This window comes from Megalops cyprinoides, chromosome 1, assembly GCF_013368585.1.
Source record: "Megalops cyprinoides isolate fMegCyp1 chromosome 1, fMegCyp1.pri, whole genome shotgun sequence".
Classification (NCBI taxonomy): Eukaryota; Metazoa; Chordata; class Actinopteri; order Elopiformes; family Megalopidae; genus Megalops; species Megalops cyprinoides.
The window spans coordinates 46,747,677-46,775,062 of NC_050583.1; the positions used below are offsets into that span (position 1 = coordinate 46,747,677).

At 47.7% G+C, this 27,386-nt stretch overlaps 1 protein-coding gene across 1 annotated transcript; it reads right to left on the minus strand.

The window, feature by feature from the left end:
- Nucleotides 1–294: 294 nt before the first annotated feature.
- Nucleotides 295–26,987, minus strand: LOC118779413 (thrombospondin-2-like). The gene is made up of 22 exons (XM_036531521.1): nucleotides 26,778–26,987; nucleotides 26,266–26,334; nucleotides 24,938–25,491; nucleotides 23,756–23,840; nucleotides 20,041–20,243; nucleotides 19,659–19,799; nucleotides 19,474–19,567; nucleotides 17,808–17,978; nucleotides 15,042–15,218; nucleotides 14,752–14,925; nucleotides 14,128–14,255; nucleotides 13,590–13,742; nucleotides 10,990–11,208; nucleotides 8,749–8,856; nucleotides 8,219–8,378; nucleotides 7,396–7,514; nucleotides 6,885–7,119; nucleotides 3,403–3,630; nucleotides 2,403–2,674; nucleotides 1,778–1,875; nucleotides 1,479–1,618; nucleotides 295–758 (listed from the first exon to the last, which is right to left on the minus strand). Exons 2-22 carry the CDS (start codon nucleotides 26,327–26,329, stop codon nucleotides 751–753), a joined length of 3,531 nt encoding a protein of 1,176 aa, XP_036387414.1. The 5' UTR covers nucleotides 26,330–26,334; nucleotides 26,778–26,987; the 3' UTR covers nucleotides 295–750.
- Between the last annotated feature and the right edge of the window lie 399 nt (nucleotides 26,988–27,386).

A 27,386-nucleotide genomic window follows, 5' to 3' on the forward strand; every position in this document is an offset into this window, starting at 1 on the left:
TCAGCCGCGATGCCAAACGCTTCCCTCGGACCAGAAGCGGTACGGGTTTTACCGTGTTGCGGTCACGTGACACGTCACGTGATCGACATCTCTGAAGCTCCTACGTTACTGTGTGAACTCAAGTCAGCGCTGAATACTGTATGAATGAAAATAACCGCGTAGGATAATGACAAATGTTAATTCAGTAAAATCTGAAACCATTACAAAACAATGAGGACACATATAAAGTGGTTTTACAACTTCAAAAAAAATCCCTATCAAAAGGCTGAAAATGTATAATACATAATTCCCCTAAGCGCATATGTGTAGCACATTCTTTTTAAAACAAACAAACAAAAAAACAACAATAAGTTTTGTGAACTTACTTTAAGTTCTGGGTATGTGCTGAGCACAGCTGCAAAAGGCCTCACTTCTGTCCTTTGAGTTACAGGGCCCCTCCCCTTGAGCTGGCATGGAAAGCAGGGTTTTGCCCTGGGAGCTGTGTGAAGGAGGCGCTCCATTTCATTGGTTGAGGCAGCAGAAGTGGGGGAGTGAAAAACCAGGAAGTAACAGGTAAAGGAGTGGCTGATTCTGAAAAGTGCTGCACCATTTTGGTGAAGATGGACAGTGCCCTCAAATCCTGACCCTGAATCAGTCTCAGAATTTGCTGCAGAGGATGGGGGTGTAGGACTAAGGCAGGGATATCTGATCCTGGATCAGTGCTGGGGGGCACTGTTTACCGAGAGCCACCAATTCCACAATGAATGGACCTCAGTTATCTACAAACAAGATGGAAACATCAGTTAAAATGACAGCTTTATTATTAAAAAAAAAAATCAAGTACTCCAAGTGACAAAAAATCATCACAGAAGCTGTGATCTGTAATCAGACGTTCTTATTTTCCCTCCATTGATTCATTGCTGTTTAAGTGAAATCCAAATACATCTGTTGGACAATGGGGCACCTTTAAGAGTGAAATAAACATCCTCTTTTTCAGGCAAGACCTTTAATAAGACTATATAGGCCATTATATTCAGACAGACAGAGTGGTTAAGGGGGTGTGGCAAGCTACAAGCAGAAAGGAAGTGTGGAAGATCACTACAGGGAACACATAACCCCGCCCCTGTGGGGTCTTCTGTCACTTATTTCCATCATTCATCTGCCATCATAAATCAGAAACCCGAGCATATCCCGAGGATCGAAACACAGTTTACATCTTTAAAACCACCTCCTCTGTCTTCCTAAACTGCATTTCAAAATGGTCTCAGATTACTACTGTGCTAAAAAAATAATTCACTGCTAATAATCTGGCCTCAGACAGAATTTCTATCCCACATGCTGTCTCTTTGTACCACATCCTAGATTACCATCAGCATCCCTTTGGGAATTTCTCCTCTGAAGGAGAAACGGATGGATGAAACGGAACGCCCCTTTTCTGTCAGGCCCACAGAGGGGCGTGACTGGCGTTTAGGATGTCCATGGCCTCTCGGGAGACTCACCTCTGCACTGGTATTTGAGGTCGGAGAAGTAGACCAGCTCCTGCGAGAAGACGAACAGCCCTAACCTCCCCCCGGCAAACGTCCTGTCGTAGATGGGACCCGAGTCGGCCATGATCTGCTTCCCCTCATAAACCACCACCCTGGGAAAAGACCGGGAAAAGGAAAAAAAGGCAGGAAAAAGAGCAGAGTTATCTTACTCTGTTGAAGTCATTTTCCTCAAACTTGCGAGCTGGCTGGTAAAGACGGCAGCCAGGAGGGATTTTCCCCATTTCTGTGGCGACCGTGGGAAGATTCCACACCTGATGAAGCCGGTCTTGGGCCTGTGGATCAGGTGCCACCTGTAGGCGGTGTAGTCCTTCCAGCCAATGTTCTTAGGGTCGTGCCACAGAGTGCGCACCTGGACGTGGGAAAGAGAGAACAGGAAGCCTGTTTTAATTAGCCTCGAAGGGCGACCCCCGAGAGAGGACACACACAAACTCCGACTGAGACACTGCATTAGGTCTGTTCACGTTGCATTACGTTATTGTCATTTAGTGGACGTTCTTATCAAGAGCAACTTACATAAGTTACAATTTTATTCATTCATATTGGATATTTATTACTGAGGCAATTTTCAGTTAAGTACCTTGCCCAGGGGTATGACAGCAGCGCCCCAGTGGGGAATTGAAACAGCAACCTTCTGGTTACAAACCCTACTCCCGATCCATCTCAAATCTGCTGCCTCCTTCTATTACGCCAACATTTGTGACACACCACTTCAGGTGCAAGGGTACAGGTGTGACGTCATTTGAAAATAGTCCAATGCGAGGCAAACAACTGTGGTCTTTGGTAGCCAGCAGCAGGCTAAAGGCAAAGCAGCGGAGGGGTTGGGTTTTGAGGTCAAGCTATCCAGTTTCTGCACTGAGGGGGGCTGTGCCTGCTCACCTGCTGCTTGGTGTTGCCCGTGTGCCACAGGGCATTGCGCAGGTTCTCGCCGGTGCCCGTGGTGGAGTTGACCACCTTCAGCGAGACGCCGGAGATGCCGAAGGCCTTGGAGGGCTTCTCCTCCCAGTAGGTCTGCGTTATCTGCTTCCACATTACCACGTAGAAGCGGCGGCTGGACTGGTACCCGAACACAAAGCCAGCATAGTCATCGTCCCGGTCCGTGTTCACATAGAAGGTTCCGCTGAAGTCCACCGCGTTGAATATGTCAAAGCCTGACAAATGCAATATAATCACTATGCGCTTTGCACTTACTTTGAGATACAAACTTTAACACGTATTACATGATTTTTTTCTTTCCTTTCACATGGAAATTGTTTTATTTCAGTAACCATCAAATTCAACTAAAAAAATCCCATTGAAAAATGTAGAATATGATTATTTAAATTAGTGATTCAAAGCTAAAAGCACTGTGATTAGACCATAGTATTTGGCAGTTGATAAATTGACTAGTTTTTATCAATGGTGATCCTTCAGAAGTCCTCCATTTTGCATGAGCAGTGAGCACTCAAACAGGGCTGACCCAATGGCAGATGATTCCTCTTTATTGGACCAATGGAGACCATGTTACTTTTGTTTTAATTGCTTTGTTTTAATTGCAAAGAAAAGAATCATTGTTTTTGGGTAAAAACTGATTTGTAATCTCTGTTTTGCAGCTGAAATCATCAAGGTGAAACACACAAGGGTACCATGCCGCTCCACCTTGGAGTCAGACTGCTATTGGGTGATCCCTATTTTGATCGAAAACCAATCAAAAGCAGGCTCTGGAGAGTGGTCAGTTTAAAGGTCAGTTTAAAGGCTGTGCGTTTGTGAACCTCTGCCTTCTCAATCCACACTGCACACCAGGAGATATGATTGCCTCACCAAGCTAAAGACCCAGGTTACCAGGGAAGGCATGTTTGATGTATACGTGTGCACAAGCACGTTCAGACCGGCCCCTCACCTACTGCGATGCCGGGGTCCGAGTTGGCTGTCTGCACCAGCTCCTTGCCCTGGTTCCGCACCACCCAGTTGGGGTCGATCTGCGTGGTCCCCTTGGGGTCTAGGTGCACCATCTGGAACTTGCGGAAGTCAGTGACGCTGATGGCCTCGTTCTCGGGGCAGGTGTCGAAGATGTCGGGGATGCTGTCATTGTCGAAGTCGTCCTTGCAGGCATCGCCCCGACCGTCCCCTGTGGTGAGCCAGGAGGGGGCGCCAGAGGGTCAGATAAATGAGCTCCACACGTGTTACATTACATTATTGTCATTTAGCATATACTCATACCCAGAGCAACTTACAGCTTTTTAACCATTTATACAGCAGGATATTTACTGAAGTGGTTCTGGGTTAAGTACCTTGCCCGAGGATACAACAGCAGTGCCCCAGTGGGGAATTGAAGCTCCAACCTTTCAGTTGTGAGCCCTGCTCCTTACCACTACACCTCACTGCTGCCCCACCTCTCAGCTAAGTGTTCAAAGAAAAATGACATAAAAGGTATATCATTACTTTTGAGGTGCATGCAGTGTAGCTATTTTTTTCCCCAGATCAAATAGTGCCCCTCCAGTGGATGTTTCGCGCCACACGCACCTTGCATCCCAGTACTGGGTGACACCTGAAGAAGATCTATTCGAAGTGTGTCTGAATGCCACAGAAAGAGCTGGGATGTTTTTCTATGTTTTTGTTTTTCCCTCTTCTGTCATCAACTGCGAACACAATGTTCTTCCAAGCACCTCACGCCTTCCAAGTACTTCAAGGTCACTGGGACCCAGAAGTGTACCTTGCACCAATAAATCACCACTGCTTTTCACTAAGGTGTGCTCCTTTGTGTCTGCCTCCCATATGAGAGCTACTGGATCGCCCTGAATGCCTCATTGAAAGTCTAGCACTTTGAGGACACGTGTTTTTAATTACAGACACGTTAGCGAACACAGCTGCGGAGTAGTGTCATCCAGTATGCGCTAGCCAAGACTGCACGGTGCAAGCAATGGTGGCATGGCAGGGTTCAGCTCCAATGAGGCTTGATGGATGTGAACATATTTCATTAAATATTTCATTAAATCAAATCACAGGTACGAAAAACACAACTGGAGCTATTGCTACTGTAAATCCAACAGTGAACCACAACCCTTTTTGATCGGCCGAATAATCTGAATCAGCCCTGTATTGAAAAGCCTTGCTTTTTTGGCCAAAAGATCAAAGGCATCGGAAAGCAATTGGAAACTTCGGCAATGGCCCAGCGCTGGCCTGCCCAGAGCTTTCCGTTAAACTGAAGGGGGGAAAAAATAAAATATAATATCGATTCAGCACCAGGGTAGCCAAGATCAACACGAGAGCCTGTCCACCTCCTGGTTCTGTGACAAATTCACACAAGTTCTGTGTGTAACTGTCACTAAATATTAACGGCATTAAAACCAGGCCTGGCTCTGAAGGCGGCGGAACCGGAGTCAGACGCTTGCGCAGACGCCAGCACAGAGCGGAGCTCTCTCGAGCCGCGCAGCTGCCGCTGCTGCCGCTCCACACCGCGTCACTCCGACGTGGCACAGACGCGATCGTATCGCAATAATCGCCATCCGACAACACGGGGAACGTGTCTGGGAGCATTTGGAGAGCCTGTTTCCAGTTTAGGGCACAAACAAACACAGCAGGCTTTTGCTAACACCGCTAACACTGCGAACACTGCCAACCCGTTTACCTGCCGCTATGAGGCTAATGATACATCCACGTGCCCATTCCCCCGAGTCTAAAATAGAACAGTTCAACATTTAGAGAATTAATTTGTAGTGTGTGAGAATATTCCAAACTGTCCAAAACTGGCTTTAAAACAGATTTGTATCTTAATGCTTTTCTCTAGACAACATTAATGTCTATGAATATTATGTATTAATTTTTTTCATTGTCATTTTTCTCTAGTCAATGCACTCTAGTCAATATGTGCATTCACCTATATGTAAATTGGGAGCTTTGGGCAGGAGATGCAGATGCAGAGCAGAGGAGCTGGGAACATATTTTGGTGATCTGGTCAATTGATTTCAGTTTTATTCAGAGAGGCAAGAAATCATGCAAGTAAAAACATCTGTCTGCCATTACGCTATTACTCTCAGCAGATGCTCTTATGTAGGGCAGCTCAGTCAGTTTAAATATAGTATAATACATTTATACAGCTGGATGTTTACTGGAGCAGTTGAGGGTGAAGAGCTTGTTTAAGGGTACAAGGCCAGGGCCCACAATGGGAATTTAACATGCTGTCATATTTGGCTCAGTGATACATATAATGGCAAATCAAACTCAGCGGGCTCCAATTCCACAGTGGGAATGGGGTATAAAGAGCCAGCCTGGTTCCAGCTCTACAGAGGGAAAGGGCTATAATGAGCCAGCCTGGTTCCAGCTCTACAGAGGGAAAGGGGTATAATGAGCCAGCCTGGCTGTATCTCTACAGTGGGAAAGGGGTATAAAGAGCCAGCCTGGTTCCAACTCTACAGTGGGAAAGGGGTATAAAGAGCCAGCCTGTCTCCAGCTCTACAGAGGGAAAGGGGCATAATGAGCCAGCCTGGTTCCAGCTCTACAGTGGGAAAGGGGCATAATGAGCCAGGCTGGTTCCAGCTCTACAGAGGGAAAGGGGTATAATGAGCCAGCCTGGCTGTATCTCTACAGTGGGAAAGGGCTACTGGATACAGGAGTGGAAGTGAGTTTTGTGGGGGAGAGGTCAGGGGTGATGGAGGGTCTCGTACACAGCTCCCGGCAGAGCCAGGATGCATCGTGACAGCATGCCATGGAGCTAAGGGAAATTCTGTTAAACCACATGTTTACTGAGGCCCCAGATTCATGGAAAGCAGTTGTTATCTACACCGCTGGTTTTTCCCCGACCCAGGCTGCCCCTGACAGCAAACACATGTGCTTTGATATATGATGTGTCTCTAATTCAATTTGTTTATGTCAAAGGAAATCTGCTGTTTATATCCCATTCAGTTCCTGGAAATAATAATTTCGGACAGCACACCTTAGTACAGTTTGACTATGACAAGCATGCATAGCATTTAGCACTGGCTGACTTCAAAGTTCTTCCCTCATTTTTGGGCAGTGTGTTTAGTTAGACGTTTCTCGCTGTCAAAGTCCAGTTAGTCTGTGCCTGGCAGTGTTCAGCCAGTAGTAATGGACAGGCTTCAGTAAGCAGAACTAAGCAGTGTTCAGTAAGCAGCATGCAGTTGGTATTTTTGAACAGCGTTAAGTAGGCATTGTGCAGTGTGCAGTTGGTGGTAATAAACAGCGTTCAGCAAGCAGTGTTGGATGGTGTTCAATAAGTAGTGTGCAGTTGGGAGTAATTGTAAATGTTCAGTAAGTGTTCAGTAAGCAGTGCTGAGCAGGCAGTGTGCAGCTGGCAGTGTCGGGCAGCGTTGGGCAGGCAGTGTGGTGCTGGCAGTGTTGGGCAGTGTTCAGCATCCTCCTCACCGTCAGAGTCCAGCTGGTCGGTGTTCGGGACGAGCCGGCAGTTGTCCCGGTCGTCCGGTATCCCATCGTTGTCATCGTCATGGTCGCAGGCGTCCCCTTTGCCGTCCTTGTCGTGGTCGGCCTGGTTGGCATTGGGGATGTAGGGGCAGTTGTCCATATTGTTCTGGTGGCCATCCTCATCGATATCCTGGTTATCGTCACACTGGTCTCCCACCAGGTCGTTATCTTTGTCAGCCTGCAGGGGGTGACAGCAGAAGCCTTGTTCATTCCAGGGCATGCCACTCTCAATGGCGTACTCAACTCCGGTCCAGTATGGCTGTGATCATCTGAGTTTTTCATCTCTCTCTAGACCACATACACTCTCAGAACTGTGCGCGAAGCTTAACTGTCCATCTGAATCTGATGGTCCCTTTCCTACCAAAACATCAGTACATTGACATTTTGATAACACTCTGCGGTCACTCCCCTACTCTCCGCCCACCTGCACCCCCCACTCCCCCACCCCCATTACCTGGTCTGGGTTGTGGACGAGCGGGCAGTTGTCGCACTGGTCGCCCACACCGTCCAGGTCGGTGTCTTTCTGGTCAGTGTTGTAAACGTAGGGGCAGTTGTCACGCTCGTTCAAAATCTCTGTGGGCAGAAGAGAAACACACGCACGCACGTACACACCCACATGCACACATGCACCCAACACACATTCGCGCACACACAGGAACAATAATTCAGTCATGTGAGGCAGTCCATCGTATAGGACAACAACGATCCATAACAGAGTCACAGGCAGAGTGTGGGAGAGCTGGGACAGACCCTGGCTGGCTGAAAGATGGCTTGGGTGCCTTGTGTATCCGGCCATGAACACACAAAATCTACTGGCATCAGAGAAACAACAAGCAACATGAGAGTTACTGCTTATCTTAATGACATCAAATAAACTGACTTTCGTTCAATAAAATCTACATCCTCAGACCTCTTCAAAAGCCTTGAGATGCAAGACAGCGTCAAAGAAACCGCTGTGTTGAAATTCACAGCTACTGAGGAGAACGTACAAATGCATATACAAATCGTGTAACGAAAAATCAACATAACATACATAGCAACATAGCGCTCAACAATCCCAGAATATCAAATTCAAAAGAACACATTAGAGCATATGAACAGGTCCAACTCTTACACTAACAATGGCAATCACTGTAAATACTAATAGTAGTTCTACAAACGGGGTTTTGTGCATGTATGAGTGCCTCCACAACCTGTTATGATTATGATAATGATATGGAATGATAACATCTGATATGGCAGATGATGAATGGTGTACTCGTGGCGGGCTGGCATACCGTCTCCATCGATGTCGATGGAGCAGGCATCCCCCTCCCCGTTGCCGTCTGTGTCGGTCTGCGTGGGGTTGTGCTCGTACGGGCAGTTGTCGCACTGGTCGCCGACGTCGTCCTTATCGTAGTCGAACTGGCGTGGGTTGTACTGCAGGGGGCAGTTGTCCTGGGGAGACCACAGGGGGCACAAAACGAGCCTGTTGGTTTTGACTGGTGCGCATTTCCTGTGCAGAGGAGTTTCCCTGCATCAAGCAGAGCCAGAAATTTGCTTCTATGGAAAAAGCCCTCGGGAACGATGACAAGAGCACCACTAAAAGGAGGCAAACACATCTGAGTTTCTATCTGATTATAGAACCATCACGTCAGAGAAGCACTTTTTTAATCTGTATCCTAGTGTCACCTATAGAAGAAATGACCACATTTTTTATGAGGCAGTCATGCAAAATTATGCTATCCCATGATATCCCATGCTTTTTTAGCTCACGAGGATTCCATAGACCTGCTTTGTTAACATGTGATGTAATACGTTGTCTCACCCTCTCGTCTACGATGTCATCGTTGTCATCATCATTGTCACAGGCGTCTCCCTGGCCATCATTGTCAAAGTCTTCCTGCCCAGAGTTGGGCAGCTTGGGGCAGTTGTCCTGAGACAGGAATATTGTAATATTACACCTTAACACTGAGTGAACCTTACTGGTACAGACATTATCCTTCACATTTCTCCCATTTTCTCAAACCATCACAAATATTTCATCACCTGGACATGTTCACACAGACACGATCATTCACAAAGAGAGGCATGTCTTTCTTGTGGGGAGAAAATTTTCTGTTCTTATGTTTTTTTGCCTTTTTAACTGTTCTTTCTGAATTCTTCTTCCCCTTCATAGCACAAAGTTGCTGTTGCTAACTCTTGAAGCACAACAGAAATGTGTGTGTGTTTTTCCATAATCATTGCATAATCATTTACACACTGGTAAAGAAATGTATATGTAATATTCGCACGATATACAGTATATCTGTGAGACTGATCTGGGACTTCCCTCCCCTACAGTTTTCAGTTTTCATACAAGTAGACTGTATACTTGGTTTTATATCCAGATGTTTCCCCCCTGGTTTGTAGCGTCTAGCCACAGTGCTGAGTCAGGAGGGCTAATATCCAGAGAATCAGCTGCTGTGGTTGTGGGGATCAGGAGGTCTAATATCCAGAGAATCAGCGACTGTGGTTTTGTCCACTTCTGTTCTTGCTGGAGCTGACACAGCTTTGCCAGCAGGGTATGCAGAGAGAATTCTGTCCTCACTGACAGCATGTTAGTCCCTTCTGTCAGTTTTAAGGGGACACACAGCGTAAGACTTCCACTGAAGCTTGTGTTTTCACCTCCATAACAGGTCCTGCAGTCATGGTGATTTAAAGCAGGCTGACTGACACAGGGAGCTTTGGCCCAGGGGTAGCCTGGGGTCGGTGGGGGGGTCGGGGGGGATATACCGCTGCATACCTGTCCCTCCACCTGAGTACACTTGTGTGGCTTCTTTAAGAAATGAAAGCTACAGGGAATCTAGCAGCAAGGTTGCAGGGAAACAGAACCTGCTGCTTCTAACTGAACTCTGACTCTTACAGGCAGAAGTCTGTGAATATTCTGCGGCCAATCTGGGGTTGAGAAAAAAAAATAGAAATGTAGCCCATGCCACCAATTAAGAAACACGGACTAAAATTGGATCATTTTTGTCTTGTAATGACACACAAAAAGGGTCATCTGTGGCTTCATTTCATTTTTGTTGGGTTACTGCAATGCTGTTTTTTCCTAAGATTAAATGGTTAGGCTCTTTTAAAACTGCAGCTACAAAAAAGAGGGTTCAGATTACCCCTATTCTGGCCTACTTCCACTGGCTACTGGGTGTCCAGGGTTTAATTTAAGGTACTTCTGCTACATGATCTTGGTTTCAGGATACTTCATGGCATTTCTGATTTTCATCACATTTTTGACTTCATAGCAGACCCGGGTTAATCAGAGGTCTTCAGTACGTAGGCTGGGCAATGCTGTCTCTAGAGAATAAGAGCTGCTGCTTCTGTCTATGGGTAAAAGTCACTATGTAAACCACATCTATTTAGCTTGGCTTTTAAGCAGCTGCTGCAATCTTCTTTTAAAGCTCACTTTTGAGTATACTTGTAATTTTATGTATGTATATTCTTAATTCTTAATTGTACATAATTGTATATTCTTATTTCTCTGTTTTTGTCTTTTTCCCATTACTTTGTTTATAATGGGCGGCAGTGTAGCATAGTGGTTAAGGAGCAGGACTCGTAACCAAAAGGTTGCCGGTTCGATCCCCGCTGGGACACTGCTGCTGTACCCTTGGACAAAGTACTTAACCCACAGTTGCCTCAGTAAATATCCAGCTGTATAAATGGATGACATTGTAAAGAACTGTAACCTATGTAAGTTGCTTTGGATAAAAGTGTCTGATAAATGTATAATGTTGTCAACCTAATCATTTTTTCAGTAAGTTTTTTTGAATTGCTAAAGATTTGTGAATACAATGCATGACAACTGCTACCTAAATACAGTTGTATATTACTGTTATTATTACTATTAATGGTTTAGACACTGAGGACCTGTGTTTTTTAAGCACAACTGTGTTTTAAACACATGAACTGTGTTTTTTTTACCCATCATTACTGCGACAATCCTCACAAAGTCTACATTGTCTCCACACCGATGCAGCAGCGCAGACACACTCACAGCCACCAGAGGGGGCGCTGTCCGAGAGGGGGGATGTACCTTCTTGCAGTGGTAGGTGGCATTGGCGCTGCACACCAGGTCCTGATTGGGCCAGCCGTCCAGGTCGAAGTCCTCCCCACAGACGATGCCGTCACCAGCGTAGCCGATCCGGCATTCGCACCTGTACATGGGGTCGCTGAAGTGGCCCAGGTAGATGCACTCAGCGTACCTGTGACAGCTGTGAGTCTTATCCTTGCAAGGATTCTGAGGCTCACACACCTGGGAGGGGGCAGGAGGGAAGAGGGGGGGAAGAGTAAGAAAGTGAAAGACAGACAGAAGGAGAGGGGGAGAGATGCCAAGAGGAGGAGGGAGGGAGAGAGAGAGGGAGAGGGAGAGAGAGATAGAGAGAGAGCGAGAGAGAGAGAGAGAGAGAGAGAGAGGGAGAGAGAGAGTCAGGAATGCCGTCAGCAAATCTGACGGCTGTACCAGAATAATCTTTATTTCAAATCTAGGCAAAACACCAGACAGCCACCTCACTTGACGTTTCTATCTGACCGGCCCTTCTGGTCATCATCCTCATTTTCAGAACATTTTTTTGGGCTGCACATTTAACTGCTGCAGGCAGTACCCAACACTGACCTAGTGATCTGATTGTCACAATGGCGAGGGCTTCATTCCATTGTGGAGCTGAGCAACTGTGTGGCGCACTGGTTGGCATGGCAATGGCATCCCTGCTGGGGTGAACTGAACGGAAGATTGAGGAACGCAGGTGCTAACATTCCACAGATTTCAAGGCTGGAGGCTCTGTCTTTAAATCAATCTGCAGGCTGGCTTCAGCGTCAGAAAAGTGTTGCGAAAAATACCCTGCCCACCCTCCCCCCATCAAAAAAAAAGAGAAAAGGCAGCTTTAAATCATGTTGTTTTCAATATGTTTTCATCCTTGGCCAAATATTTTGGAAGGTATTTTTCCAATTGGAGAAAACAAGGTGAGCCACATGGGGATGGAGGGGGGTTGAAGTGGGGGGTTGGTTGGGGGAGGGGGTGTGGATGGGGTGGTGCAGCTATGTGACACCCCTCAACAGCTATAGTTCAGCATCAACTCATTGTCAACATCGTATGGACATACTGTGCTGCTCATACGATACCCTGAGAGGAAGGCGTGTGTGTCTGCAGGCTGGATTCCAGACGCTGATATAAATTAGAACCAGATCTGTCGCCCAACAGAATACATGCATCACCACATGCGTCAACAGGTGCGTCACCAGGTGCGTCACCTGTCCTGCCACCTGCGTTTTCCTCCCAGACCCAGAGTCAGGGCAGGAAGGAGGCAAACCGGCCACACTTCTGTCCTTATAAGGGCATTTTCCATCCCTTTGTGATGACATCATCCAGTCTTTCCAAAGAGGCTCCCAGCACTCCTGAGAGTGAGCTTGGCTTGGTTCGGCTGTTCTCTTGGACTCTTTGTTGATGGGGTAAAAGTTACACCCCTCCCATAACGCCAGTATCAAAATCAGAACATCAGGGCAGTTGTTGATGGTTAGAGCCAATCAGCAAGATCAGTGTTATCACCGCCCCCCTCCAACACGTTTCCCCCGGTTACTGCACTGACAAGGCCTGGGGCAATAGGCCGAACCAAACGCACACGTTCCAGAGGGAGAATCAGGCCCGCTAAATCTCTCTGGGAGCTCCAAGAGTGGTGGGGTAGGTGGGGGGGTATGGGGGCGCAAACGTGGGGATCCTGCACGCCAAAGCCCTGCTCAGCGTAAGCTTTGAGTCTAAATCTGGTGCAGCTGCAAACGTTTTGCAAAAGAGTCATATGGAAAAAAAAGCACCCAGAGAGCACTTTTGGTTTTCCTTCCAGTTGCAATATTCAATAACAATGATTTCATCCTGTTAGGAAACACAGGCCCTAAGTAGCCCACATGTAAGACACGGCGTTTTATTCCGCAGCTGAACGCTGCAATTACAGCTGGGCTGCCATATGGAGCGGACGTTGACGAGCCGGGCTCGTAACCAGAAGGTTAAAGGTTCAACTCCCAGATGGGGCACTGCTGATGAACTGTTTTAAGAAAGTTCTTTACCTTAATCCCTTCATCCAGCTGTGCTAATATATAAAATAAAAAACACCTGGAGTGAGATACCATGGATACTATCCTATATCAGGTAGGCAAATACTACGTATAATTATGTTGTGGTTAGGGGGCCTGAGTTGTGATCAGAACTCAGCAGGTTCAAATTCAAACTGGAGGATGGCTGCTGTGGACATCAGAAAGGTCTATATCCTAAATTACTTCGATAAAATATCAATATATTACTGAAATGCTGAATACCAGGGAAATTCGGTACGTGGGTACACGACTGCATGAGTAAAAGGTGAGCTTGCCCACAAAAGGGGCCTACCTTGCACATTGAGGACAGTGGTAGTGGGGCAGCAGTGTGGTGTAGTGGTAAAGAGCAGCGCATGTAACCAAAAGGTTGCTGGTTTGATTCCCCTGCTGTTGTACCCTTGAACAAGATGCTTATCCCACAATTGCCTCAGTAAATATCCACCAGTATCAACTGATAAAATTGTAAGTTTGATAAATGATAATGCAATGTAGTAACTCCACACCTGCATCAGGTGTCTGCTGTGCTCACAGAGAACAGTAGCAACCCCTCACCTGTTTGTTCTTCTTGGCTGCCTCCACGCCCATGCCGTAGGGCTGGGTGCCCTTGTACCTGGGGGGGCAGGGCTCACAGTGGAATCCAGGGTCAGTGTTGATACAGCGCTGGACTCCGCCCACCTTGTAGCACAAGTCTGAGACCATGTCACACTACAGAGAGAGAGAGCAGGAACCCAGGGACAGAGAGCGAGAGAATGTAACTAACTGAACCACTGCTCAATGAATGTAATGTAATGAATGCCTCCAATTGCACTACATCCTGAAAACAATTATTTTTTAATTATTTTTTTTTTAAAAGAAGAAAAGATATTGAGAGTTCTTTTTCTTCCAAATGTCTGACTTCCGCTAAAAAAACAACCAACTACATGGCCGAAGCACCAAAAGACTGGCACTACTACAGAGAGAGAGAGGGAGAGATAAAGAGATGAAGACAGAGTGAAAGAGAGAGAGAGAGAGAGAGAGAGAGGAAGAGCTCCACGCTCCTGTGCCTCTGATCGGTGTGGTCTGAAGGTGGCTGAAGCACGCAGCCTCGTACCTCGTTCACATCTTCACAGTGGGTGCCGTTGCCACGGTAACCCACAGGGCAGGGTCCACACTCCCATGCTCCGTCGGGGGCGGTGGTGCACTCCACTCCAGCAAAGCATGGGTTCGAGAGACAGCCATCTGTCAAAGACCCCAAAAAAAACACACAGGGTCCCACTCAGATTTAGTCTCTCTGTGGTCATAAAATACTTACATACGTTTTCACGAAGCCTCAGAAATCATGAAACTTTACTATTTTCAGACATCACACCTGGTTTATGCCAGTCAACAACAACTCTCTCTACACCTAGCTGAATGCTGATATTTTGTTTGCAGGTACACAGGTAAATGTTTCTTATCTTCTTTAAAGGAACTAAAATTACCCATTACTTACAGGAAGAACAAATGTACTTCTGTGCTGATGGGAGGCTTCATAAACCCATAATGCCTGTTGCTACTGTATCGCACTGAATCACTTATTTGTTGATTTGAATAAACCGTCATCACCATTTTGCTGTGTAGGCATCATTTCATCTCAGGCTCCACTTCAATAAATAAAATAAGTGTCTCTGCCTTCATGGATGCTGATAATAAGGCTGTTTTTTTTTCTCCAAACGCTGACAAATGCTGCTCTCACCAATAGGGCAGTCCACCCGGTTGCAGACCTCATTGTCGGTTGGCTCCCCCAGACACTTCCTTCCCCCGTGCTGGGGTTCCGGACTGTTGCAAACCCGGGCTCGACTCATCAGCCCTCCTCCGCAGGTTGCTGAGCAGGTCGCCCACGGAGACCAGGGACCCCAGCCGCCGTCGACTGCGAAGACAGGACACGGCGGTGTGTCAGAGAGTGGCGTAACACCAGCTCATGGCGTGCTGGAGCATTCAGGGGTGCTCTGTGTCTGTGTGTCCCCTCAGGGCCACCGTACTCACTGGGACAGGGGTCGGCCTCACAGCGCTGGGTCTCCCGGCCGCTGCCCTGGCAGTCCTTCCCCCCTCGCTGCGGGACGGGGGCGTTGCAGTGACGGATTCGGGTGATCTGTCCTTCCCCGCACGTCACAGTGCACGACGACCATGGAGACCACAAGCTCCACCCACCGTCCTGACGAACTGGTGCAGACAGACAGCCACGTCAGCAAAAACAGACAGATGGACAGACAGACAGACAGCAACGCCAGAAAAGACAGATAGACAGACAGACAGTACCGTCAGCAAAGACAGACAGATAGACAGACAGATGGACAGATAGCCACATCAGCCAAGATGGACAGACAGACCTGCAGACAGAAGGACAGACAGACCGTAATGTCAGCAAAGACAGACAGGCAGACGGACGGATGGACAGACAGACAGACAGGCAGACAAGCACCAGCATCAATCATGCAGACAGCAAGACCAAGCAGAAAGAGACACAGTCAAACTGTGACATCAGCAAAGAGAGACAGAAGGAGAGACAAACCTTCACTGACACTGACCAGGCAGACAGACAGAGAAGCACACATACAGTAACACGGACCAGACAGACTGTCAGCAGTATTACTGCTACTTAAACACATGGACATAGAAACTTCAGGCAGTTATTATAGACGCTGCCAAAAACAGCCCTGTAATCTGAGAGAAACTCTGCATTTCATTTTCTATACGTTTAAAGCTGAGATCATGCAGGAGGTTCCTGTGGTCTCCATTCACCTCCAATACCCTGTTACATTTTCCATTTGTGCTTTGGAATTTGGGTTCAGTAGCAAAGAGGGGTTTGGTAGCAGGACTGCGCTTCTTTCTGTGGACGGGCGGTGTGGTGTGTGTGTGTGTGTATGTGTCTGTGTGTGTGTCACAATGTTTCACAATGTTTCACATTTCACATTCACAACGTTGCTGTAATGTTGCTGCAGCGTTTAACCTGATACTGCATAGAATAAAAGGGCACAGAGGGAACAGCCCTTTAGGCTTTCTGGGGGGGTGAACAAACCCTCCCCCTTGGCTGCTTCAGAGTGCTCCCCACCCAATCAGACAGACCTAATTCGCGTTTCCCCCACAGAGTGCCACCCCACTGCCCATGGTCCTGGACACCTTCTGCCACCAGTCGAGATCTCATTCCTTTGAACTGGCTCCTCCTGTTCACTCACTCACCCACACGCCCTCTCACATATTGACTCAGCCACCCTCTCACTCTCTCCTTTTCTCATCCTCTCTCTCTGTCTCCCTCTCACATACTCACTCCCTCATCCTCTCACTCTCTCACCCTCGCCTTCTCTCACCCTCTCACCGGAGCCCTGGGGCTGACACAGCCTCTCTGGGTCTCTGGGTTCACTTTGCTGTTCCGTTTCCCAGCTTCAAAACAATAAACCAAAAAAGCCCCCTTTCTTCTTCCAGCTTTGACAGCAATTTACAATTATGGGTTATTAGTATGAGTTATAGATGTGTTTCCTGCGAATACACACACGTACACACGCACACACTCACACAGACAGAAACATGCCCGAAAGCCTACACGTGCACACATGTGTGTGCTAACGTGCTTGCACACAACACGCAGGGGGTGTGGGTGAATATGCCGTCCAAATACTTTTCTGACTTTGTTGCGTAAAACTTCACTATTACCTTCCCTGAAATCAATTATTTCCAATTACATGTCTGTTCGATGAGCAGATGGGTATTTGAATGAGCGTGTGGGATTTGTTGTTGTTATCTGCGCTCAGATGCACACACACACACATGCATACACACAGACACACACACAGACACACACACACACACACACACACACACACACACACACACACACACACACACACACGCACACACACACAGACACACACAGACATACACAGACACACACACACACACGCACACACACACAGACGCGCACACACACACAGGCACACACACACAGGCACACACACACACACACACACACACACACACGCACACACACACACACGCACACACACACACACACACACGCACAGACACACGCACAGACACACGCACACACACACACACACACACACACACACACACACACACACACACGCTCCGCAGCTGTTCCTCAGCCTCTGTTGTGCAAGCGCTTTGCTGTGTTGCCCACAGATGTTAGTTATTCCTCCAATTTCCCCAAATGCAGCTCTGTGTTGTGCTGCTGGTAATTAATATGTCAATGTCTCAAAATGATTACGGAACAGGGCCCATCTTGGCCATAAAGTTTCTGCAGTGGGGGCGGTTTGAGTGGTCCAGGCCCTGGCTCCAGTCTCCACCCTTCAGAGTGAACACACTCATCTGTCCCCAAGCTGCCGGAACCTAGGAGCTCTAATGAGGATCAAAATAGGTCTGGATCACAGTGTCCGCCAAATGATCAAATGTAAACACAATGTCAAAATGTGTGTAGTTTCTGAACAGTACGTAATACTAAATTAACCGCAAGCATTATCGCTCACGACATTTGTAACCGGTGTAAACCTGACCTTTATTTAAACATGGTGTAGCTTTTTATTCCTTTTGAGTATGTACACTTATAGGTGTGCCTTGCTCTTATGTGTTGCTAGGAAGAAAACCAACTCTGTGCTGATGTCATAATCATTAACGATGTCATAACTAGCCTCCTCTGACTGTGGATATCTCATTTTCTAGGGCTGCACCTCTGACTCCACTCCTCGCTGATGTCACCATGGGAGATGATGTCAGAGGGAGGTGCCGCCGGCTTACCTCGGCTGTCGCATTTTCCCAGGCTGCACCTGCGGGTCTGGATGGACGGGCCGGTACAGGGATTGCTGGTGTCGTCGCAGGACCGTCCCCTCTGCTGCGTACCTGTGCCGCAGGTGACCGTGCACTGGGTCCACTCCGACCAGGGAGACCAGCCATCCTCGCTGTCCTTCGCTGCTCACGCCCGGACGAAAACAGGCGGACAAGTCGTTACATTGCATTACATTGATTTCACAGATGCTTTTACACAGACCGACTTTCAGCACACTGGAACATGAGTGTATCCATTCAAGTTAAATGAGAAACGGTGTCAGATCAGGCTAACAACACTCCCAAACCAGTCAGTGTGAGCTAAACACTATTCAAGCCCTACCTCAAGTTAACCGGTGCAATCTGACTAGGCAACGGAAGCCAAGCACACTACATCACAGTACTGCAGCACATAAAACAAACATCAAATCCTAGAGGTAGCAGGTGTTAGGGGGTAAGCAAGAGGCTGAGCCATTTCCCTGTTAAGGCATTTCCTCTCCATCACTGCAGGCCCTCCAACTTTCAAAAACCCCCATCAACCTGAGAACCGGATCAGTCCAATCAAGACTAGGAGTAGCTGAATCAGGTTCAGTCTGCAGGAGTTAGCTTATTATCCTGGGTGATTCATAGTGCAACACTAAAATGTTTACTGCTTACGAATTCTGCAATGTATTTACACAGCTGGGAAATTTCACCACTGAGACTGAGCTGAGGGTGAAGAATCTTTTCTCTCAAAACCCAGAGGAGAAAAGTCCACCACTCTGACCGCCGCACCACCTCTTTCCTCACATCTGTGCCTGATTCCCCTGCATTTTTCTGCCTCCCTGCTGATGCTGAAATGTTTGAATAAAAGAGGAGAGAGGAAGAAGAGGAGGGCCAGCCGGAGACAGCAGGCGTTTTGGAGTGATGTCATCGCTCACTCTCAGCACGCTGTGACCACCTCACAGTGTGGGACAACCCGGCACCCCACGAATAATCTCAAAGAGTTCAAACACAGCTCTGAAAAGTGTGGCTAACCCACAGAGACATATGGGTTTCGCTGCAACGGCAGTTCCCTGTAATTAAATCTTGGTAAATGAGCAGGGTAATTCAATCCACTTTTGATGGGTCTTTAAAGAAGGACTTTGACAGGGGAGGAGGCCCAGCTTTAGATATGACACATCAGAAAGATCTGCCTCCATCTATCAATTTCTGTAACTTTTTTTGGGAGCTTTTTTTTCCCAATTACTGTAACTTAAAGCAGGCCAAAAAAGGGTGGATTGGAGGTTAAAACTGTCAGGGATTCGGCTGCTGCTACCCGAGATGGCCACCAGGTGCCCTCATTACTTCCTGTGCTCTATGTCTCATTTAGGTAATGTCTTACACCTGTGTTGATTAGGTATTAGTCTCACCTGTGTTTTCTGTTAGACCACATATTTTCTCAGTCTTGAGTTGCCATGCTTGAGGTGTGTGATCTCCTGTACTTACAGTGTTCTGCTTTCTCTTGAGTCCTCAGTAAAGGAAATGTTATTTTCTTTGAAACTATCCTATTGGTATCCTGAGTCTTCTCTGCACTTGCATCTGCTCATTGCTACACAAACACCCCGGGGAGGAGCAAAAGAGAGCCGCAAGTGGAACGGAGAGGGGTGGAGATACTCACGGAGGCAGACCGGGCAGCACTCGCCATCGATGAAGGAGGGGCTGGCGCAGGCCACCGCAGGACAGGTGATCTGTCGGCACACCACCTTGGCCTCCTGCGGGGGGACAAGGGGCGTCACAACCTGACTTTCAAACACCTGGCTTTCGCGGGTGACACAGCGCGCTGCTGTCTGCTCCGAGCCCCACCTGGCAAGTGCACTTGGTGCAGCTGTCCACGATCCACTCCTCCTTGTCCTCAAACAGGCGGCCATCCTGCCAGCACATCTGCTGCTCCTTGGAGTTCTTCATCTTTGACAGAGCCTCCCGCATGGCGTTATTCTCCTCCGTCTGACAGAGCAAACACAGACAAACACACACGCACAAGCGTCCCTCTTCAATGACAGTTTTACAGCTGTCAGTGTGAGCATTGCTTGAATCACTTCAGCGTTCTAGAACTCTCTCCAGGGTTTGTAGATTGTGACGTCACTGGAACAGATGGACCTGTGCACGCTGGGATTGGCTCTGGGCCTGTACGCATCCAGATCACAGCCTCAGTGGGTGTGGACTGCTGCCGGGGGAGATGACTCACCACTTTCTGCAGGCCGTCAATGAGGTTGCCCACGACGACACGGAGGCCCTTGAGCTCCTGGAACAGGCTGGTGAGCTCCTCACAGGACCTCTCACACATCATCTCCGTCCCCGGGGGGGTCGTCTTCTGACCAATCAGGTTGGTGGCGATGGAGGAGCCCACGTCGACCATCTCCGCACTCTCGCTCACCGCGTTGGCCTCCTCTGGGGGGGAGGGAGAGGAAGGAAGCGATGAGGAGGAGGACGGAGGACAACCAGAAGGAAGGGCAGAACTGGGAGAAAATGACGAAAGCAACACAGGCCGAAAAGTACCCAAATGTTTCTGGGAAACGCAACAAAACAAACAAGAATAAAAAAACTGGTGCTTTGTGTTCTACACTGTCCAGCTCAAATTAGATGAGCCTGCTCTAATGGATCGCGAAACAAAGGCCATTTAGTGTGGGCGTGCCAGAGTTCTGCACATAAATGCCCCTCTGAGGAAAGACGAGCAGTGGTCTGCCGCATTCCTGGGCCGATCGGGCTGATCGGGGATGGGCTGTCAGGGGGTGGGAGGGTGAAACACTTCTTATTGTTTTTGGCTCGCCGGTGGAAAAGAGAGAGAACAGCTGGGTGGCTCATCTCTGTGATGAGAACGCCAGCTCCTCGGTCATAAATCAACTACATTACCCATGAGGCCCGTGTGCGCCTTGAACCACAGGGGGGCTCGTTTCGGCGGCCGCTCTGGCTTTACACGCATCACAGACCCTGCTTCGCCCAATCGGACCGGTTTGCCGCCGGGGTGTGAGCGTCCTCGGTCGTTTTCCTGCTCGGAGAGGACGTTTCTGGCTGCCCTTCAAACACCCAGAGTTAAACATGGGAGAAAACCCTGTAAAATCTGTCTCAGTCAATCAGGGTAGATGTTAACTTTACTCTGCTGTTCGGACTCACAGATGGAGAGAAGCACCGATGTGCAGGCGCTGCAGAGTATACCCTACACTTACTGAAAAAAAGGGCTGGATGGCAGACTGGGTTTTTTAAGGCCCAGTCAGCTCTTGGAAGCCTGCAGGGTTTATTTGAGGTAAATTCTCTTGGAGAAAATGATTGTGCCCCGAGCTCATTAAACGGGCAGAGCTTGGCAGGGAGATCCCCTCCATGCTCTCTACCGCGCATTTCGAGGAAAGAGAGCTATGCGTTATCCTACACACACACACACACACACTTACACTCATGCACACACACACACACACACACACACACACAGTGTTCTCCTCATTCTGACCCTATGTATATACAGACACCATATTGCGCACAGTTCCCGATCTGATAAGAAAACGTTCACTTTCCTGACAAGGCATAAGTGCAATTACACTATACATGTTACATACACCATACACTACACATACACCTCATGTTTTCAGAGCAAATCTGTGTACAGTGGTCAGTACCTTAAGGTGCAACAGCACTACTCCATCTCAGACCCAGCAACCTTCTGGATATAAGCCCAGTTCCTTAGCTGCTACATCATAATGCAAATTACAGACTAATGAGAACGACTACAAACTGATGGAAGAACAGTAAATTCTTTTCACTTAGTATCTGGACAGAGGGGGAGGGAGAACGAAAGAGACAGATAGAGAGAGATAAAGGGATAAGAAAAAGGGAATCAGAGGGACGCAGGGGTAAAGAGAGACAGACAGAGAAGGAGGAAGGTAGGGAGAAAGGCCGAAAGAGGTATGGAGGGAGAGAGAGAGATTGGGAGAGAGGAAAGGAGAAAGAAAAAGAGGGAAGGAGAGAGGGAAAAAAAGCGAGAATCACAACCATCACTTGTGTGCTACTGCTTCCTATTAATTCCTGGCTAAACACTGCCCTCCAGCACTCTCTCCCCCTCTGACCATAAACTGCCATTGTGTGCCGGCATCACAGATATCGAGATGCCAGGGCACAGCGTCAGTCCAGGGCAACGCTGAGCCACTCTTCCACCAACACCACTTCCTGTGTTATTTCTATCCTCCACTTTGCTGCTTCATAGAAACTGAAAGGTTCCATAGTCCGGCGTCGAGTATGGCACCACTGTCCAAACGGACTAGCTCTCCAAAGGCTCAAACCCCGCTGTGTTTCCATGGAAATGGGAAAACCATGCCTAACACGAGCGGTCGGGGTCGGTCCGTTCTGTCTCAGCAAACCAGGTTCTCCTTCCCATCATGCTCAGCATGTGACCTCTGACCCTGCCCGCAGGGCCGCGCCCCAGAGAAAAAGCAAAGCCTCCTCCTCCCTTTCAGAATGCGAGCGTGGTACCACAGCCAGCAAGAGGCGGCGTCCAGCGTATGACCTCACCGCCGCCACCCACAGAGAGACAGCTGAGAGCTGAACCACTGCAGCCGCACCTCAGCTCCTCTCCAAAGCAAATCACTATCGTGTAAAAGGGCCAGCGGAAACGCCCTGACATCTACGTCTCCTTTCTGCACAGAGCGCCGTGTCCCGAGAAAAAGATTCAAATAAATAAATGAGAAAGAACTGATGTAATGTGGTCAGGCTATTTCCAGCCATCAGATCTGCGGATTTGGTGACCCACTTAAGCAACCAGAGGAAAAAAAAGAAGACCACCAGGCAAAAGTTTAACTCTGATTTTTTTCAGCCTGTGTGTCTGTGTGCGTGCATGTGTACTCTTGTGTGTCTGTGGCTGTCTGTGTGTGTGTGCGCGTTTGTATGGGTGTGTCTGTGTGTGTGCTCGTGTCGGTGCCCATGTGTGTGTGCCTTGAATTGGCTGCTTGTTTTAGGATGTTTACTTTGGTCGACTCTCAGAGACAGCTAACCGCCGGCCGCTATGCCCTTCCATGTGAAAGAGAGAAGCCGCAACTCTCCTCTCTGCTGACAGCGCAGTCTTACAGTGATGTGACATCACACAGAAAATCTCACATCAGCAGCGCTCACGCAAGCACTCACGCACAAAAAAAAAAAAACAGAAAAACGGAAAGAGGTTCATTTTGTCCTTCAGAGAAAGACATGGGAGGTACACTGCCCCCTGCTGGATTCCTGGAGCCCCGTGCCACTTGCAAACTGTCTTGCCGTGACCTGACCAATCAGCCCTGATGTTTCCCCAAGGATCACTTCTGAGACAGATCTGGATGGTTTTGAATTAAACTCTTAATCCGATGGATAAGATACACCATCGCCCATCCCTAGCAACCCTGGCAAATCACAAAGGATAACAAAGGGAGTCGTCTAGTCATGGCAACCAGGCTCTCCAAGAACACCATGAAGGCTGGAGCAACAGGGTGCTGTCAATCAGTGACTTGCTTGAACATATCCAAATACTCTGCTCTCCACAGAAACTCACTCTGATTGGCTCATATCTGTGAGTCACCTGTGACACGTGAAGTTCCACTCTCCATGCAAACCCAAGCCTTGCACAATATTCTTTGCCTGGGGTTTTCTGTTTCTTTCCCTCTGGAACAATCTCAATTGTAAATTTGAATTTGATTGAAATTTGAAGGGTGATTTACGATTGATACAGCCATTGGTGACATGAAGCTTATCTTGATAATTATATTATTAATCATTTGTTTAGCGGGTATGTTTAAGCTTGAGGAAAAAAAACAACTACTCTGTGCTAGACATTTTGTCTGTCTATATAGCTGGGCATTTACTGGAGCAATTCAGAGCAATGCAGAGCCTAACCTGCCCTTTGTCCCTGTGACCACTGCCTCAGGTGTGTCCCCCTGCAGGTGTGCCCTTACCTGGCTTGATGATCTCGCAGCCCCTCCCCTTCAGAATTTCCTCCAGGGGAGTGTCGAAGACGAAGCGCACGTTCTGGAGCAAGCCCTGGGAGAACGCAGAGACACCTGTCAGACAACCGTGCCTGAACAGCAAAGCCAGACATGCTGCAACACAACCCGAACCTCCAGCTAACCTCCGCATGCGTGGGGCAGGGCTCAGGGCTTCCCTCCAGACAGGGCCTCTCCTGTCCCTCTCAGATACTGTATGTGTTCTGTCTATGAGCTAAGAAGAGGAGCGCATTCATCTCACACAAGCATGCACTGGCAAATGTTTTATTCCCATAAAAACAGCTTAGCTCTTTCAAAAGCCTGTTATTATATTGCAAATGAGGTTACCTTTTATTGTGTCAATAATAAATCTGTAATATCTCCAATCAAGCCTCATACCTGACACCAGACAAGTAAGAACCTGCTGACAGAAAATCTGAGAGCTCTGTTGTATCTCCAATGAAAACAGAAAGCCGCTATCCTAGAGATTTACAGCTATGAAGACAGCAAACAGAGTTAGCAGCTTGGTATTTAAAATAATTTAGATGGTATTTGCCTAAATCTTACCCGACTTTAGACCTGAGACTAAGCAATCATGACACAGCGTGTCAAGCCATTATGAAAAAGCTCAAACACTGCACTGAAAGGACACATCAGATGCAATGGGCAATACAAGCTGCAGGAGCTGCTGTGACTTAATCATACAAAATCAATCAGTAGGTAAAACGCAGCTTTGCAAATGCAAGCTGCTATTTTCCATCTACTTTAGCCTGTGCCACGCTGCCAGCCCTGTCATTTGCAGCCAACATTTTAGAGTTGCCATGGTAACTCTGTGCTTGTTGGATGCTGGGAAACATAGGAATTAAAGAAAATGACATGCAATACGTGGCACTGCGCAGGCATAATCATAACATGACATTATTGGCATTTAGCAGACGCTCTTATGCAGAGTGACTTACATAGGTTGCAATCTTTTACACTTTATCCATTTATACTGCTGGCTATTTAATGAGGCAATCGTGGGTTAGATACCTTGCGCAAGGGTACAGCAGCTGTGCCCCAGCCAGGGAAACTAACCAGCAACCCTCTGGTTACAAGCCCTGCTCCTTACCACCGTGCTACACTGCTGCCCTTGATGTGTATAAAGTCCCCTACCCTGTAGTGGCTCTCGCGGGTGGAGCCCTTGGCAAGGAACATCTGGCTGCCGTCGGCGCGCAGGTTCTCGTAGAAGGGCTCGTCCAGGATGAAGCTGTCCACCAGGCTGCAGCCCACGTACAGGAGGGCGTTCTCTCCGAGCAAGGCCAGCGTCACGTTCTTCCACTGCGAATCCGACAGATCGACGTCCTCGAAGGACAGGGCGTTGCGCGAGCCGTCGGCCCAGTACACCAGGTCCAGCGTGTTGGCGCGGCCGTCGGACACGATGTCCAGCTGCCGCCGGTCGCCGGGGCCCTCCAGGCTGAGCAGCGTGCCGCGGGAGCCGCGGTCCTGCCGCACCGTGGCCAGGAAGACAAAGCCCTCGTTGTTCTGGACCTGCCGCAGTATCTGCCTCAGCGCCGGCGCGGCCACCGGCGGCACCTGGTCGAAGCGGATGAACCGGTACGCTGGTGCGTCGGGGTCGGGACCCCGGAACACCTTGGTGCCCGGGGTCTTGCGTGTAATCTGGCTCGCGTCAAAGAGGTCGACCACCGTCTCATCTTCCAGCTCTCCGTCTGCGCGGTGGGGGTGGGCGCAGGGAGGGAGCAATGTTTAAAACAGTATGGGAGAGCTTAAAACATCTGTCTCTTTACACCATGGTACAAAGCACCCTATACAGATACGTGCAACAGCATTCTCCTCTGAGTACACAGTGAAAGAATGTAACAAAAAAAAAAAATCTGTGATATCTTTCATAGAACCTGATATTTTCTCTTGGATGCAATTGAAACTGCCAAGTCAAAACCAAAGTGGCTTTGTTGTTTTGATGTGGTTTAATGGTAGTTTCAAAATCCAGGAGATTGTAACCAATTGAAATGCTCTGTTTTTATGCTTACTGTTAATATATGCGTTATTATGTAAATTAATATACACATGATGAGTGATAATAATTTCAATAGCCTGAAGGGTTTTTGCGGTGGAACATTTAGTCCCCATAAATCACCTAAAATTTGAACACCCCAAATTCCAGAGGTACAAGGTTGTTGCATATGCTATTTTATTTTCATGTTAGAAACAACACAAGAACCACAAAACAAAAAGAAAAAAGAATTTCTGCAAAGGCTCATTTAGTTATTTACCGTTACTTTGTCTTCTAAGGAATTATACTGTCCATATACTGTTGGAATGTGTGATACAGCCAAACATTTTTATACGCTCTCAAATTTGCAGTATATGATTTCATTACTTTTTACTTCATCTATATTTAACAATATCAATTCTTTAACACAATTTATGTGTCGTTTTTTTATTTTATTTAAGTACGCATGCTACTTGTGCAGGGTGATTACCTTCATTAAGCGCAGAAACGCACAGAAATAACAGTGGCAGCCAGCAGGAACTTCTGAGAATCATAGCGCCTACAAACAAAAGACAAACACTTTCTATCTAAAGCTGCAGAGCGCTCCCGGTCCCTTAAATCCCCAAAAGGCGTTACACCTGGTGTACCTTGATCAGATAAATTCTTACCATCCAGCTACATACGGATTACAAACTAATTCCACTTTTCTCCGGAGTCATGAAAACCATAGCATTAAATATACATCTGATAAAGCACGCTCTCAATTTAAAGTTAGCGGATAACACATAAGCTCCAGACACATTAACTTAATCAAATACAAGAATAGTGCAAGGAAAATTCGTTTTAGCATTGATTTTCAAAGTTTAGTGCAAAAGAGGAAAATCTAAAAGGACCTGACTGAATACCATGACTCCAGATAGCATCGTTATCAACTCTTAGATCAAAGATAAATCGAAATGAACATTTCTACGAAAATATCTTCAAACAAGCCTTCCAATTTACCTGTGTAGGAGGTGAGTTCTTGGAGAATCAAATATGAAGTACCTCTCAAATATCCACAGAGGAAACGGGACTCATAAATTCCAGGAAAATATTCTTCTTACAAAAAATAATGTAAAAACAACGATCAAACCAACAAACAAAAACAAATCCCAAAACACAACGGCGCGTAAAACACCGCGCAATGAACACCAGTCCCCTCAGATCCACAGTCGTCCGGGCTGGAGTGCTAGTGGCACGAGGAGCATCGCGTCACGCCCTTATATACAGTTCAGCGGGACGCTGTCAATCATATCTAAACGGGAGACCGGGTCTGGGTCTGCTTTTTTGCGATGCAATTACATCAAATCCTTCTGTTGCAGTCATTAGCCACTAAACATCTGTTTGCAAACATCATTATTAGACTCCATAACTCATATTCGAATTAAATACAATTTTTTAAACTGCCTTGTCAGAATTTTGTTTCAGGGAGGAGTTTCTCCATAAGGATCAGAGAGAGAGAGAGAGAGAGAGAGAGAGACGGGTGGCGGTGGTGGGGGTGAAAGTGTTCAGTTCTAATGCAGCGGGCATACACACGCACGCACACCTCGTTCAGATAAGCACTTGCTTTGG